The following is a 16,014-nucleotide window of genomic DNA, read 5'->3' as shown; positions in this document are numbered from 1 at the left end:
TTTTGTAGGTCCAATTTCATCAAAATTCTGGGAGAACAACTCTTTCTCTTGTAGAATCTAATCAAGTCCTGACAAATCAGAATATTCCCTACAATATCCCTTCCCTTCACAAAAGCACTTTGAGAGGGATTGATAATATGAGGTAAAACCTTGCCCAATCTGTTACAAATCACTTTAGAGAGGCATTTATACATCGTGTTACAGCATGCTATGGGCCTAAATTGCATAACATTCTCAGGTATAGGAACCTTTGGGATTAGAGTAATGATAGTGGCATTGCACTGATTCAAAACTTTCCCAGACTGGAAGGCACTCTGAACAGCAGATATAACATCAGCTCCAACAACACTCCAGTTGTCCTTGAAAAACTGACTACTATACCCATCAGGGCCTGGGGCTTTTGTTCCTGGGATGCTAAACATAGCAAGCCTGGCTTCTTCCCCAGTAACAGGAGTAGTCAGGAAAGAACAGTGTTCAGGAGTTAAACAATTCCCAAACTTGACAATCCTCTTATTGAGAGGCTTTACAGTTTTTGAGGAACCTAACATAACCATATAATACTCTTCCAAAGCTTTCTGGATGGTCTCAGGGGTGGAACATAAATGGTTGTTAATATCCCTCACCTGGTACACTCTATTTTTAGCCCTTCTATGCTTAATGCTAGCATGGAAGTAGGCCGTGTTATCATCTCCATACTGCATTCAGTCTCCCTTAGCTTTCTGTTTCAAATATTGATCTCTGGCCTTCAGTAGATCCTCTAAATCCCTAGCATAAACTCGTTCAGAGTTACAATTATCCTCATTTAGTGGGTCATCAATCAGCAATTGTTGGAAATGATTCAAGGACAACTCAGCTACATGAGTGAGGTTTTCAATGTCAGCAAAATGCTCCCTGTTCAACATTCTTAACCCAGCTTTTAATCCTCTCAACTTCTGGACTACTCTAAACATAGGAGTGCCTTGCACAGGTTGTTGCCAAGCAGTCCTAACAATATCATTGTAACTAGGGGCCAATGACCACATATTGTAATACTTAAACGCACTCCCTTTATTTTGTCTTTCTTCTTCAAGGTAAATGAGACCTGGGCAGTGGTCAAACATTCCCTCAGGTAGAAAATGAACATAGCTATCAGAGAAGATGTCCATCCAGTCAGCATTGATGAAAACTCTATCCAATCTACTATAAACTTTTGAATGATGCTCATGCTTGTTGTTCCAGGTGAAGAAAGCCCCCTTTGCACTAAGATCAGACAACTGACAGTCCTGAATAGTCTGCAGCATAGGCCTTATCTCAGCATGAGAAATAGGAGCCCCACCTATCCTTTCATTACTTGCCATTACAGAATTAAAATCCCCAGCAACAATCCAGGGACCCTTAACCATATTATGATAAGTTCTTAAGCTCTCCCATAAAGGAATCCTTTCAGCAGCTTTGTTCAATCCATACACAACAGTCATCCAAAACTTTTGCCTTCTAATTTTATCAATCACCTGAAAATGAATACTCTGAATCTGGACATCCAGAATATCAATATCATATGCAGTAGGCTCCCAAAGAAGCCAAATGCGTCCCCCTCTATGTAAATTTTTATTAGTGCAAATAGCTCAATCATCTCCTAAGCTATTCCTTACTTTATTGCCATTACTACTTCTTATTTTAGTTTCTAACAAACCACATAACCCCACTTTATTTAATAATAAGCTTCTCTTTATTTCTTGTTGTTTTGTAGGGTTATTCATTCCTCTAACATTCCATATGCAACACCTATCCATTGTCCACATACGACTTGCTAGAACCACCTTTTTCAAACAATCTATTCTCAATTATCCCCAATCTTGTTTTCTGCAAAGACTGTGATAATGATTCCATTATAGACACTCCTCCTGGTGTGAGAACACCTGATGGAACTGTCCTCTTTTCACCCCTATCATTCCTCATCAGCCTGGTTAAGAATCTCCTAGGGAGGGATCTCTCCACCAGTGGGATTGCAGGTACCACAACTGGAGTCATAGCCACCTCAGTGGCCTTGGGAGTCCTAGGAATAGGGTCCTGCGCAGGGACCTGTACAGGTGCTTTCTGTACTGGCTTAGGAGCAGCTTTCTGCTACTTATGCACAGGTGCTACCTTGGTTTCCAGACTTTCCTAGCCACAGGTTTTGTCATTCCCTTCCTACAGTTAGCAGTCAGATGTCCTAAACCCTTACAAGCAGTGCACTACAAAGGGAGCCAGTCATACACTACCTTAAGCTGTTTAGACACTCCATGTTCATTAAGAAAGGTAATAACCTCAGGGAACTCTTGCCCAATATCCACCTCAATCATTATTCTAGCAAACCCTAAGAAATTCCTGTGGAAGGTAGCATCATCACATTTGATGAACCTGCCTACCACTCCACTTAACTTCTTCAGGCATTCTAATCCCCAATACTTAACATCCAAGCCATATAATTTCATCCAAACTGGAATTCGTTTGACATCATGCTTAATTAACTCAGTATCCTGTGTCCATTCCTTAATAATAACAGGCTTGTTATCGAAAAGTAAATGTCCATTGTTTAACACAAATTGTTGTTGCTCTTTAGTTTTAAATCTGACCAGAAAAATACCATTAGGCATAAAAGAAATCTTATCAATACCCTGAGCTTTCCATACGCGGTTGATACCAGTGAGTACTGAACTCGGAGGATTCGCACCAAGCACGTAACAGAAAACAGAGGATGACCAGAACTTTATCTCCCCCGCAACATCCTCCTTAGTAATCTGGATCGTTGGTTGGACGCTCGTTGTTGCTGGAATTTCCAGGACTGGTTTATCATGATCAGTTTCTTCCTCCTCTAGTATCATCTCTAAATCATCTTCAAGTTCCTGTGAAGAAAATTGCAACTGTCTATGGTGTGATTTTCCTTTCTTAGATGATGAATTCAAGTTGAAATCATCTGTTTTTTGTGAATTATGTAATTTTACTTAGTATGGCCTTACCAAATAGTAGAACCCATGAAGTACCAATTTCATAAGGGAGTTGAGCCGGCTTTACCGTAATACAAACCTTGTTACATTGGCGAAGTGGGGTAGTAAAATGTTATTACATCGAAATTTGGATTGAGCTCAACGGAAGTATTCGTGACCGTAGTCGCATGCGTTCCGGGCTAAAGATAAATATTAGAGTAATTTTATTGACCGAGAGTTCTAAAAGTAGAATCGATTAAAGAGTTAATCCACCGAGTTATATTAACAAGGGATGAATCGGCTCATCATGCCCGAATTGATATGAATTTGGATCTCGGGATCATTTATAATATTTGAGTAGAGGTCACTATATAAATGTTTAAATATTTGTTTAAAATGTTTGCAAATTTAATCAAATGACAAATGTTAACATTTCCTTTACCTCCATATTTGTAGTTTATATATCGCAATGGATCCTTCTAAAGCAACTACACCTATTACCATTGAGTCTTGTCATAACGTTTTTGACGATATTTGCTCCAACCACAATCTCGATACTACTAGAGAGCTTCATTTTGGGATCGGTTCCGATGGAAACCTTAATTTCATTACTTCCACCATACCTCCTACTAAGACTAGATCTTTTGTGAATGTGTCTCGGGAAGACCATCTCGCTAAATCTATGAAATCCTTATCTTTGGAAGAAAGGGATGCCAAATCTAGTGGGAGTCCTAGCAAGAAAGCTCTTGCAACTAAAGGAAACTTATTCAAAAGGAAGGGAAAGAAAGGTAGAAGATTCAACAATGGGAACAAGATGGCTAGTGGGACTACCAAAGGAGCCAAAGTTGATGATGAATGCCATTATTGTCATGGAATGGGACATTGGATGAGGAATTGCCCCATATATTTAGGAAATATTAGGGACAGATTTGTTATTCCACTCGGTAAAATTCCTTCTGAAATTTATGTTATTGATGTAAATTTTACTTCCACCACAACGTGGGTATTAGATACCGGTTGCGGCTCATACCTTTGTAATCATTTACAGGGGCTAAGAAACGTGGAAAGGCTAAGAAAGGGCGATGTTGATCTCCGTCTTGGGAATGGAGCTAGGGTAGAGGCTATATCCAAGGGAACTTATGTGCTTGCTTTGGCAAATGGATTTGAGTTGTATTTTCATAATTGTTTTTATGTACCTTCTCTTTCTAAGAACATTATTTCAATTGCTATGTTAGACATAGAGGGTTTTAATTTTGCCATTAAAAACAATTGTTGTATTATTTCAAGAAATGACTTGGTCATAGGCCGAGGCTCTTCTATTAATGGCATTTATGTTCTAGAAACTTCTAATCCAAGTAAAGACATCTATAATATACAATCAAAGAAAATCAAATCAAGTGATCCAAATAAATCGTACATTTGGCATTGTCGATTGGGACATATCAATGAGAATCGCATTAAAAGATTAGTTTCCACTAATGTTATTAAACCATTCGATTTTCAATCATATGGTATATGCGAATATTGTCTCCTAGGAAAAATGACTCGTAATCCTTTTAGTAGTAAAGGGACTCGAGCTAGTGAACTATTGGGACTTATACACACCGATGTATGTGGACCAATGACCATCACCGCTAGGGGAAACTATGACTACTTCATAACCTTGACCGATGATTTAAGTAGATATGGGTATATCTACTTAATGAAGTATAAGAGTGAAGCTTTTGAGAAATTTAAAGGATTTCAAAATGAAGTAGAAAACCAATTGAACAAAAAGATAAAAGCACTACGATCCGATCGTGGTGGAGAGTATCTTAGTAATGAATTTGATTCACACTTGAAAGGTTGTGGCATTGTGTCACGACTCACTCCACCCAGTACACCGAGAAATAAATGGTGTTGCCGAAAGGAGAAATCGAACCCTACTAGATATGGTTCGATCTATGATGAGTCAAACCGAGTTACCCGACTCGTTTTGGGGATTTGCAATCCAAACCGCAATCAAATCATTGAATAAAAGTCCAACAAAGGCAACCGAAAAGACTCCATATGAGATGTGGACAGGAAGGATTCCTAATATATCCTATATGAAGATTTGGGGATGTAATGCTTACTTCAAGGCAAAGACCGACAACAAGCTTGCCCTACGATCCGAAAAATGCATCTTTGTTGGTTACCCCATTACCTCCCGAGGATATTACTTCTACAAATCTCAAGAAAACAAAGTGTTTGTGTCTAGTAAAGCTGTCTTCTTAGAAAGAGAGTTTATTTCTAAGAGACAGAGTGGGAGAAATTTTGAACTTGATGAAGTTCAAGAGCCACAAACCGAAGAAGAGACGCAAGAAGACGTTCCTTTGTCGTCTAATCCTGTTGTTATTACTCAACCGAGGAGGTCGGGTCGAGTTTCTCGCCATCCTGATAGATATGTTGGATTTATTGAAGAGGATGGGCCACCCGATGTGTTACTTTTAGAAAGTGACAAACCCGCCACCTACAAAGCTGCAATCTCTAGTCCCAATTCAGCTTTATGGCTTGAGGCCATGAAATCCGAAATGAGTTCTATGCATGAAAATCAAGTCTGGAACTTGGTGGATTTTCCTGAAGGGGCAAGACCTCTTCAGTGCAAATGGATCTTCAAAATAAAGAATGGCATAGAAGGACATGATGATGTCTACAAGGCTAGGTTAGTGGCAAAAGGTTTTACTCAAGTTCATGGTCTTCACTATGACGAAACCTTTGCCCCCGTGGCTATGCTAAGATCAATTCGGATATTGTAGCGATCGCCGCATTTCATGATTATGAAATATGGCAATGGATGTCAAGACCGCTTTTCTAAATGGGCATTTAGAAGAAGAGGTGTACATGATACAACCTGAAGGTTTTGTGGATCCTAAAAATCCTAACAAAGTATGCAAGCTTAAGAGATCCATTTATGGTCTTAAGCAAGCATCGAGAAGTTGGAACCATCGATTTAATCATGTTATAAAATAAATGGTTTTACTCGAAGCATTGAGGAACCATGCTTATACATGAAGTTCAGTGGGAGCAATGTTGGGTTCCTAATATTGTATGTGGATGACATACTACTCATTGGAAATGACATTCCGATGTTGTCTTCTGTTTAGGAGTGGTTAGGTAACCACTTCCAAATGAAGGATTTAGGAGAATCATAATGCATATTAGGTATCCGGATCTATAGAGATAGACCCAAAAGGATATTGGCATTAAGTCAAGAATCTTATGTTGATAAGATTCTTCGACGCTTCAGCATGGACCAATCCAAAAGAGGCTTGGTTCCTATGGTTAGTGGGACCATATTGATCAAGTATCAATCACCCACCGAACCCAAAGATGTTGAACGCATGAAGTTTATCCCTTATGCTTCCGCCATTGGATCAATCATGTATGCCATGATATGCACTTGTCTAGATGTCTCGTATGCTTTGAGCATGACGAGTAGATATCAAGGAAATCCTAGTGAGAGTCACTGGATTGCCGTCAAGAATATTCTTAAATACTTGCGAAGGACTAAGGATTCTGTCTTAATGTTTGGAGGTGACTCCGAGCTCTGTGTTAAGGGTTACACGGACTCCAGTTTTCAAACAGACAGAGATGACATGAAATCACAAGCTGGATTTTTTTTCATGCTCAATGGTGGTGCCGTTAGCTGGAGAAGCTTCAAGGAAGCTGTGACTGCGGATTCTACAGTGGAGGCTGAGTACATAGCAGCATCAGAAGCTGCAAAGGAAGCTATGTGGATCAAGCAATTCTTGGAAGGGCTAAAAGTAGTGCCTACCACCAATGATCCCATCACTCTCTATTGTGACAACAATGGGACTATCTTCCAAGCTAAAGAGCCCAAGTCTAGTAATAGATCTAGACATGAACTTAGAAAATTCCATGTAATTAGAGATTTCATTGAAAGGAAGGAAATTGCGATTGTTAAGGTAGGGACGGATGATAACATTGCTGATCCGCTCACCAAGCCTTTATCGCAGGCTAAGCATGATGGACATGTTGCGTCCATGGGACTTAAACGCATGCCAGTTTTATGTTGGATTTTGATATGAAATAAAAGGAGTTGTTTTATTTGTTCATATGCATAATCACATTTATCTTTTATTTTTCCATTACTTTGTCTTATTCAAATGGGTTGTGGAGACAAGATTGAACCCCATTAAAGTGAACTAAATTGACATAGTAATCGCCCATAGTCACTTGTATGAGGTGACGTCTCGAAGTGACTAGAGTATGATGCGATTGATGGCAAGTTCAAGTGCCATAGACTTCTTATAGAGTTCTGGCAAATTTATATAGCTTGGTCGTGGCAAGAGCTACTATAGTATTCTAATGAGTCGATTCTTTTGACTAAAGACTGTTCGCCCAAGGTGGCACAGTTTCAGAGTAACTTTGATTTATGTTCCTACGACCTTCGTAAATGGGGTTAAAGGGCTTATTTTGGGTTACAATGGGCTGTGGCTAGTCGAGGGAATAGTGCGATAGGAATTGTCCACCCCTTTGTCAGGGTTAAAACAATATCTCAGGGCCACTCGAGGAGTAATGAACTGGAAATGCGTGGCCACGCTCGGAAGGTATCTATGGTAGATAATTCCGGTCAATCAGTTATTCTCAAGATCGAGGAAACCACTCTCGATATGATCACTTACAAGTACGACCTGAAAGACATCTTGCATTGAGTGGGAGAGAGTAATAGGACAAGAGAATTGGTGATGCACACTTGTCGAGGACAAGTGGGAGATTGTTGGAGTTAGTGTCCCTGACAATAATGCGATCACAATTGTCGATCATGATGATCACATGTTTAAATCTCATATTTAAGAATGCATGAGGGAAAATAATATTTTACAGTCAACTGGTCCACACATATCGGTAATGATTGGCTGACTAGAGTTTGACATGACTGCCATGCGACGGTGGTGATCAGTTGATACCCTGAGGTCATACCTAAAGGTAAATACTCTTAATTGATCATTTAATTAATCGTATGCCGATACGAGTTAATTAAATTGCCTAAAATTGACGGATGATTTTATGAGTAAAATTAACGTGTCTCATTGTAATTCGATTAGATGAGATACGGTCTAAGTAATCGAATTGTTTTATTACTTAGATTGAATTATTGTTACGAAACAATTGAAACAGAATGAATAATATATTGTAAATATAAGTTGTTGTAAATTTATAATTTGATAAACCATTTTGGTACATTTAATTTAGAATTACTAGTTAATTTTGTGTGTGACATATTTTATTAATATGTTGATTTTTAATATGTTAAAAATACATTACATTGTAACATGTCATGTAACATGTAACATGTAACATGTGACAAAAATTAACAAATGACAAAATAAAATGGACTACCCATTTTATCCAAGTGTACCGAAATATTGGAGGGGTTTATGGTTTATATTGTGCTTTATTTTAAATAAGAACATAATGATTAAACCTAATACCTAGCCTTGCATATCTAGTCTATTCTTGAGAAGAACAAGACCATGCATTGGCCAAAAAAACCACCCCTTACCACCCGTTTTTTTGAAGAGAAAACAAAAGGGTTTTCTCTTATTTTTACACTAGATACATTGATATTCTAGTAGGGTATTATTCATTCAACTACTCTCTACTTTTGTGAAACATTTTAGAGAAAGAAAACTCATAAAAATCCTCTCCTCTTAACCGAAATAAGAGAGAACAAAATTAATATTTTGTGTCAAGTTTATGTAAGATTTTAATTAATACTAGTTCATATTAATTATAATTATTAAGGGTATTACCTTGGGTATAATTCCTTAGGAGATATTCTCAACTTGAATCTTATTCTTCCATTTTGGAAAGCTCAAGAACTAGTACGAAGGTGAACTTACTAGTGCCCATTTATCCGAAATTATCAATGTAAGAATTGATTTTTCTCCTTATACTTGTAATCGTTTTGCATGCATAAGATCCGTTTTAATTTTATGACTAAATTAAATTATCATACTATGAATATGTAAACATATGAGATTATTGAATCCCAACAGGGTAAGTGGGGTAATAAAAGGTTATTACATTTCGAAATTTGGTTGATCTTAACGGAAGTATTAGAGGGACCGTTGTCTCAATAGGTCCGGGCTAAAGATGAACTTAATGTAATTTCATCGATCGAGAGTTCTAAGTGTAGAATCGGTTAAATGAGTTAACCTACCAAATTATATCAGTAAGGGTGTAGAGGGCCCGTTGGCTCACAACCGAGTTAATATGAATTTGGGTTTTGGAATTGTTTATATAATTGGGTGGAGGTCATTATATAAATGCTAAAACTTGCTAAACGTTTTCATATATTACGATGAATGTTAGTTTTCCCACTATTTCGTTGTTTAAATCTGTTCTATATCTTTGCTTCTAGACGTATACGATGTTATTTCGATTTTAACTTATGTCTCCATTAAACCACTATAGCTAAAGACAAATAGAATCTCCTTTCTAAAAGCCTCAATTGAACCGTTTAAATAGGGCATGGACTAGCTCCATAGGAATCATTCTATTCCATAGAACTCCATAGGAATTGTCCTATGTCATATAAGATTAGCATCTTAAATTCCTAACATACATATGTATGATTTCTTATGAAGAAGTATGAATAGAAGTAATGATTAGTCAAAATATGTTTTGATAATATCTTCTATGCATCCACGGTTCAAATGTCTTATTGCTCAACCTAAACACTTGTCATCAAGCACTTATATAGTTAAGAACATGACAATATTAAATTGGTAAATTGATTTGTTAGAAATTTTGATTAACCAAATACCACAATAGAGTTAACCCTTGTGAAGGATTAACTAGGAATTTAAATGAAGATAAGTCTTTATCAAGTAGAAATTCTTGAAGTCAGTGGGAGCGATAAGAAGTAACTACCTATCTTAAATTGTTAAGGATAGAACTAGGCTCAAAAGAGAAAGTGTTAGACACTAAAATAGATACAACCCCAAATAAGTAAAGATCAAGGAAGTTGGTTGTGTGACCCCAACATATTCCTTCTTGAATATCTATGACATTGAGATTGTATTCTTGCTAGATACCACATACATCATGAGTATTTGATATAAATTCGTGGATTTCATCATAATATTTGGCATTATCGTGTGACGACTAGCAACAATGAATTCAGAAATTTACATGAATGGAACTAAGGTAGTTGCCATTTCATCCATAAACATATAAATGTTATAGTGTACTCATTTTAGTTTTGTATTTAGAAATGTACCTCAAATAATTGTTATGATGTACACCAACTCTAAATAAGAATATAATTCAAGTTTTGTATAAAACGCAAAGGGTTTTACTATTGTAAAATTAAAATAAGCGTTGTGCCCTTACATACCACGATTAGATTTATGGTTAGATCATACAAATCAAGGTAATTATATTCTAATTCAAACTAAAAATAAATGTCATATATATGTAAGACTCAAATTAGTGACCCCTATCATTTCTCAATTCTAGATTGAAAATCGCATTTAGAAACTAGTGTTGACTAGTGTTCCAAACCATTTCATTAGGAATCTCTTAGTGTGTGCGAATCTTGTACTCAAAGCAAGATAATTCATGATCTTCTTCTTGAATAGGATTATGAATAGAGCAAGATATTCGCCCTATTTACACTTTGAAGTGTATGGTCGAATACTATTTCAATCAGAAAAGGTTATTACTTTTTCATCTCTTTTACCAACGAACTAGGTAGATACTTGGTATCCACTTAATGAGGTAAGAAGAGAAATTCTTTGAATAAGTTCAATGAAGTTTAAAAGTATCAAAACCTAGAGATTATAAAACCAAAGTATTAGTACTTTGTTAAGGAAGGGAACAATAAAGTAATGACTTTGATTTGCACTAAAAGAAGTGTGATATGGTATCACAAGTTCACTTTCATAAGCACATAATATTAGATAGAGTGTGTTAGGAAGTAACAAAGAATCCTATATGATATGATTGAATCTTTACAATAAAGTTGGAGGTAGTTTCTGTTATAAAATTTGTCTGGCATTTATATTTTCCACTAAAACATAACATAGTTAAAGCAATCATCTGCATTACATATGAGATATGGTTAGGCATGGTACCTAAACTATAGCTTATTTCGACAGTTAACATGTGCTCATTTTTCCTACATGATCACGAGAACGAAGGGTTTGTGGCTCGTGAATGCTGTCCATTAAGAAAAGAGGATTATTTCTTAAAGATAGAGTGGGATAAAATGTTCAAGAGCCACAGACTGATCATAAGACGTAAGAAAATGTTCCTTCTTGGTCAAAATCAGTAAAATATTTCTTCGAAACCTAGTTAAGTGGACAAGAGTCATATTATTTTGGAAAGTGACAAACCTGTAACTTATTAAGATGTTTTATCTAGTTTCAACTCCACAAAAGTCCGAAATGAACATAAACATTAAGATGTTTCCTTAACTTGGTTGATTGGTGGTAACAGGTTTGCACCAATTGCAACGCTTCGTTAAATTCGGTTTTCATAATATTATTTGACTGTTGGATTTTAAAATCATCTTGCATGAGTTTTGTAAATCGCAACTATCCTAATGTAGGATGCGAACTTAAGAAGAAATCTTAAGTTGATGTCGAGGAGTTGAATGGTATGTTTTAATCATGTGATACACCTTTCTCGAATTGTCGAGTAGTTTTGTTTATACATGAAATTTAGTGGGAGTAGGGTTGTATTATTAGTCTTATATGTAAATAACATATTGATCACTATGAGTGATGAAAGACTTAGGAGAAGAATAATACATATCTAAGATATCCAATTCGATGGATATTAGCATAAAGTTCAAAAGTATTGAACATGTAGAAATTGAATCCATTTGCTTCCGCTGCTAGATTAACTCATTATACTAAGATGTATCTCTATTCTTATACTTCGTATACTTAGTATGACGAGAAATTAAAATCGAATCTTTGTGAAAGTCACTATATAACCATATAGTTCATCCGTTAGTACTCAAGAAGGACTAAAGATATGAAGCTAAATGTTTGGAAATAATTGTTGGATTTATGTGCAATAAATTACACAAAAACCATATTCTAAACACATACGGATGGTTAGAGAACCATTTTGGCTATGATTATTTGAGGATTAAATATACGAGAAACGTTCTAGGCAGTTGAACAATGAGAAATATACAACGGAAATTATATTGTCAACTGATCAACATTTATCGGTAACGATTGGCTCACTAGAGTTTGACGTTACTGTCGTTTGACGGTGGTGATCGGTTGATCCCTTGAGTACACTTGCAACTATGAGATTTGCAAGAAGGATGAATCCCACACACTGTGAGGATAGTGGGAGCTATCCTAAGGCAAGAGAGCCTATGTCTAGATTGGATCTAAACACGTGCTCAAAAGGTTTTATAATACAAGATTATAGATAACAAAGGGAAATAGTATATAATGAGGTTAAGTAAGGTGCAAGATGTTGCTAAAAATTTTTAACCAAGGCCTTCTCATAGGCTTAACATGATAAGTCATGCCATTTCAATTGAATTGAGATGTACGATTATATATAAAATTAAATATGGATTATAGATTATGTAGTAATTGATATTGTATTAATTTTATATATGTGATAATGCATTCATCGTTTGAGTTTTATTCTAAACTCTTTTAATTTGTTATATCCAAATAGGTTGTAAAGACAACCTTGAACCCTATTAACGTGAACTGGATTAACATAGTATTGACCCCTAGTCACTTATATGAGGTGACGTCTCCTAATGACTAGAGTGTGCGTCGATTAATGGCAAGTTCAAGTGACATAGGGTCATGATAGATGACTAGTCGATCACATAGGCAGATTGTATGGGACACTCTGTCGGGCAGTGACCGCTTATAGAGTTCTTGAAATTCATATAGCCTGGTCGTGGCGAGAGCTACTATAGTATTCTTTTTTAGTCGATTCTTTGACTAGATACTGTTCGCCCAAGTTGGCACAGTTTCTGATTGGCTTTGATTTTTGATCTACAACTTCCGAATATGGAGTGCAAATGGGTATCTTTTGGGTCATCATGAACTGTGGCTGAACAAAGGGAACAATGCGATAGGAATTGTCCACCCCCTTGTCAGGGTTATCGAAATCTCAGGGCCACTGGAGGAGTAGTGAACTGAAAATGCATGGCCACGCTCGGAAGGTATCTATGGTAGATAACTCCGGTCAAAACAGTTACTCTACAGATCGAGGAAACCACTCTAGATATGATCAAATGCAAGTACGACCTGCAAGACACCTTGCATTGAGTGGGAGATGTAATAAGACATGAGAATTGGTGACGCACACTTGTATCGGACAAGTGGGAGATTGTTGGAGTATGTGTCCTCAACAATAGTGCAATCACATATTTAAATCTCATATTAAGAATACACAAGGGATGGTTCAATATATTGTCAACTGATCAACATTAATCGGTACCGATTGGCTGACTAGAGTTTGACGTTACTGTCGTTTGACGGTGGTGATCAGTTGATCCCTTAAGGTCACACCTATAAGACGATTCCCTTAACTGATAAGTTAATTGATTGTATATCGATACAGATTAATTAAATCCTTAAATCGAACAAATTTTATCAGTGAGTGAGAGTTATATATTTTATTATAATGTGATTAAATAAGATTCAATTTATTAATTAATATGTTACATTACTAAAATTGATTAATGTTTATGAAACATTTGAGATAAGGGTAATTAGTTAGTTATAATTATAAAATGTTGTAGATTATATTAACTAAATTCAAAATGACCTATTTTATATACATGTAATTGTGAATTACTTGTTAATTTGTTAAATGTAATTTACTTGATATTTAATGATATTTAATTAGTTAAATATGCATTTATATTACTAATGACATATTAAATGTCACATGTCACACATTACAATTGACAAAATACAAGTTATAAAATGGAAATCCATTTTAGTGTAGTGGGAGCCGGTTTTCAATGGGTAGTTTGAGGGTGTGTGTAGTTGATTATTTTATGGATTAAACATAATCATCACACCTAAATACACCTAAGCTAGCCTATTGTTTTGGTAAGACAAAAAGGCAAAAGGGAATTCCCTTCCCCATGCTCCATAATCGGCCACCCCCTCTCCAATATATGTGAGAATAGTTCTCTTATTTAATTTACTCAATACTCATGCAAAACTCTTGATGCGTGTCTAAAATATGATGTTTACACCCTCTTTTACACGCATTTCAGAGATCATTTGTGTAGTTTATTCTACTATATTCCCTTTTTCCGTCTACTTTCGTGTTTTTGTGTAAAATTGCAGAAATGTGAAGAATTCAGCGAAAATCAAGACGAATCCATCCCCGAGTGCTTGACATAAGATTTGACTCGGGAAATGAACTTGGTGCACGTAGCAAGGCCTGAAAGATATATTTGCGAGAGTTTTAGAAGCGGATTACCAGCTACAGCAGTCTATAGACTGAGCTACATGGTCTATAGACTGTCAGAATGCTGAACAGTTTACTACAGGCTGCTTAAAATGGCTATATCTTAAGTTCTAGATCTGATAATCGAGTGATTCTAATTGGTGGTGAAAGGTTATCCTCTTAGCTTTCCAACGCCGCGTAGAACGCCTGATTTGGCCAAGTAACGAAGAAATGGCAGCTGTTTTAAGATAGGTGCGCGCTGCAGAATTCGTCAGAATGTGTTACTGTACAGCACCCTTGGTCGATCGACTGGTACTAGTGGTCGATCGACCACCCCACGATCTGACGCGCAATTTAAGAACGAGAATTAGAAAGCCCAATGTAATTAGGGTTTAGGAAAGAAGTCACGTTACTTTTCCTTTATAACGTAACTTCAGATTGGCATCCAGGATATCTAGTATTCTTTATTATTCAGTTCCTTCTAGTATTTAGCAGTTTTAATTAATTCGATAATTTTCATAGTTTAGTTTTCTTAATAAAGTTCATTGTTTCCGGATCCTAATCTTCGGTAATTCTGTTCTTCGATTTACAGTTTATCTTTATTCGCCTTTCTTAGTTCAAAAATTGCTTGTTAGATCCCGAAACCTTAATTACTTTATTGCGTTTTTATTGCTTAATAATTTTAATCATGTTTTCCTTTATAGTTTTTGTTAATTTTACTGTTGTTATTATCACCATCATGAGTAGCTAAGTACCTTTGCTAAGATGTGAGGGGAGCTATAGCGTAGATGACGTAGAATAGGTGACCCCGAATTAGGGCATGGTCGATCGACTGGCTTAACTGGTCGACCGACTATGTCGTGTGGTCGGTCGACTGAGGTAGTTGGTCGATCGACCAGACCCGTGTTTTATTAGCATCGTTTGATTCGTTAAGTGCAATATTTAACAATGAGACCGAGAGGAGACTTGTTAGATGCTTAGTTTTGACCAACCCGTAGATCGAGAGATAGGGAAGGGCATTAATTAATGAATTAAGACGACTAAATTGCTAAGATCGAAAGATAAGTAATTTAGGCTTTAGGAATCACTTTTCAGGGCGAGAGCTAGTATTAGTGAAACCTAGGGACTAGTAGCATAGGCCGAAAGGAGCTGCTAGTTAACTTGGACCGAGAGGACATGTTTTACCCATCCTACACGACTGTATTTCAAACTTACCTAGGATTATGTGCCATCGCAGCTATAGTGAACCGACCGTCTTAGCTCCTTTTTATCATTTGCTTACTCTTATTTTTATTATTTGCTTATCTATTTTCGCATTTAGATTTAGATTAAACTCAAATCAAACCCCCCAGAAATTCATAGACTGAAATAAAAACAACTTGACTCCCTACCTCCCTGCGGATCGACCCTTACTACCGCTTGCTAGTTGTAGTTTGGAATTTATAAATATTATTTTTGGTACTTACTTCAACTGGTATCAAATTTTGGCGCCGTTGTCGTGGAGGCAGCGCTAGTTTTAGTTGTTCCTTTTTATTTTAGTCTATTCTCTAAGTTTAAGGGACTACTGTTCCTTAAACTTTTCTAATATTCTACTTGTAGTTTCTTCTTATGCGCAGGTCAC

General features: G+C 36.4%; 1 protein-coding gene across 1 annotated transcript; it reads right to left on the bottom strand.

The window, feature by feature from the left end:
* Positions 1 to 701: 701 nt before the first annotated feature.
* Positions 702 to 3,393, bottom strand: LOC141640143 (uncharacterized). The gene is made up of 4 exons (XM_074449034.1): positions 3,388 to 3,393; positions 2,241 to 2,864; positions 1,784 to 2,061; positions 702 to 1,575 (listed from the first exon to the last, which is right to left on the bottom strand). Exons 1-4 carry the CDS (start codon positions 3,391 to 3,393, stop codon positions 702 to 704), a joined length of 1,782 nt encoding a protein of 593 aa, XP_074305135.1.
* Positions 3,394 to 16,014: the final 12,621 nt, after the last annotated feature.

This window comes from Silene latifolia, unplaced genomic scaffold (genome assembly GCF_048544455.1).
Source record: "Silene latifolia isolate original U9 population unplaced genomic scaffold, ASM4854445v1 scaffold_73, whole genome shotgun sequence".
Taxonomy (NCBI): Eukaryota; Viridiplantae; Streptophyta; class Magnoliopsida; order Caryophyllales; family Caryophyllaceae; genus Silene; species Silene latifolia.
The sequence above is the reverse complement of the archived record's forward strand: the minus strand, read 5'-3'. Positions and strand labels throughout refer to the sequence as shown.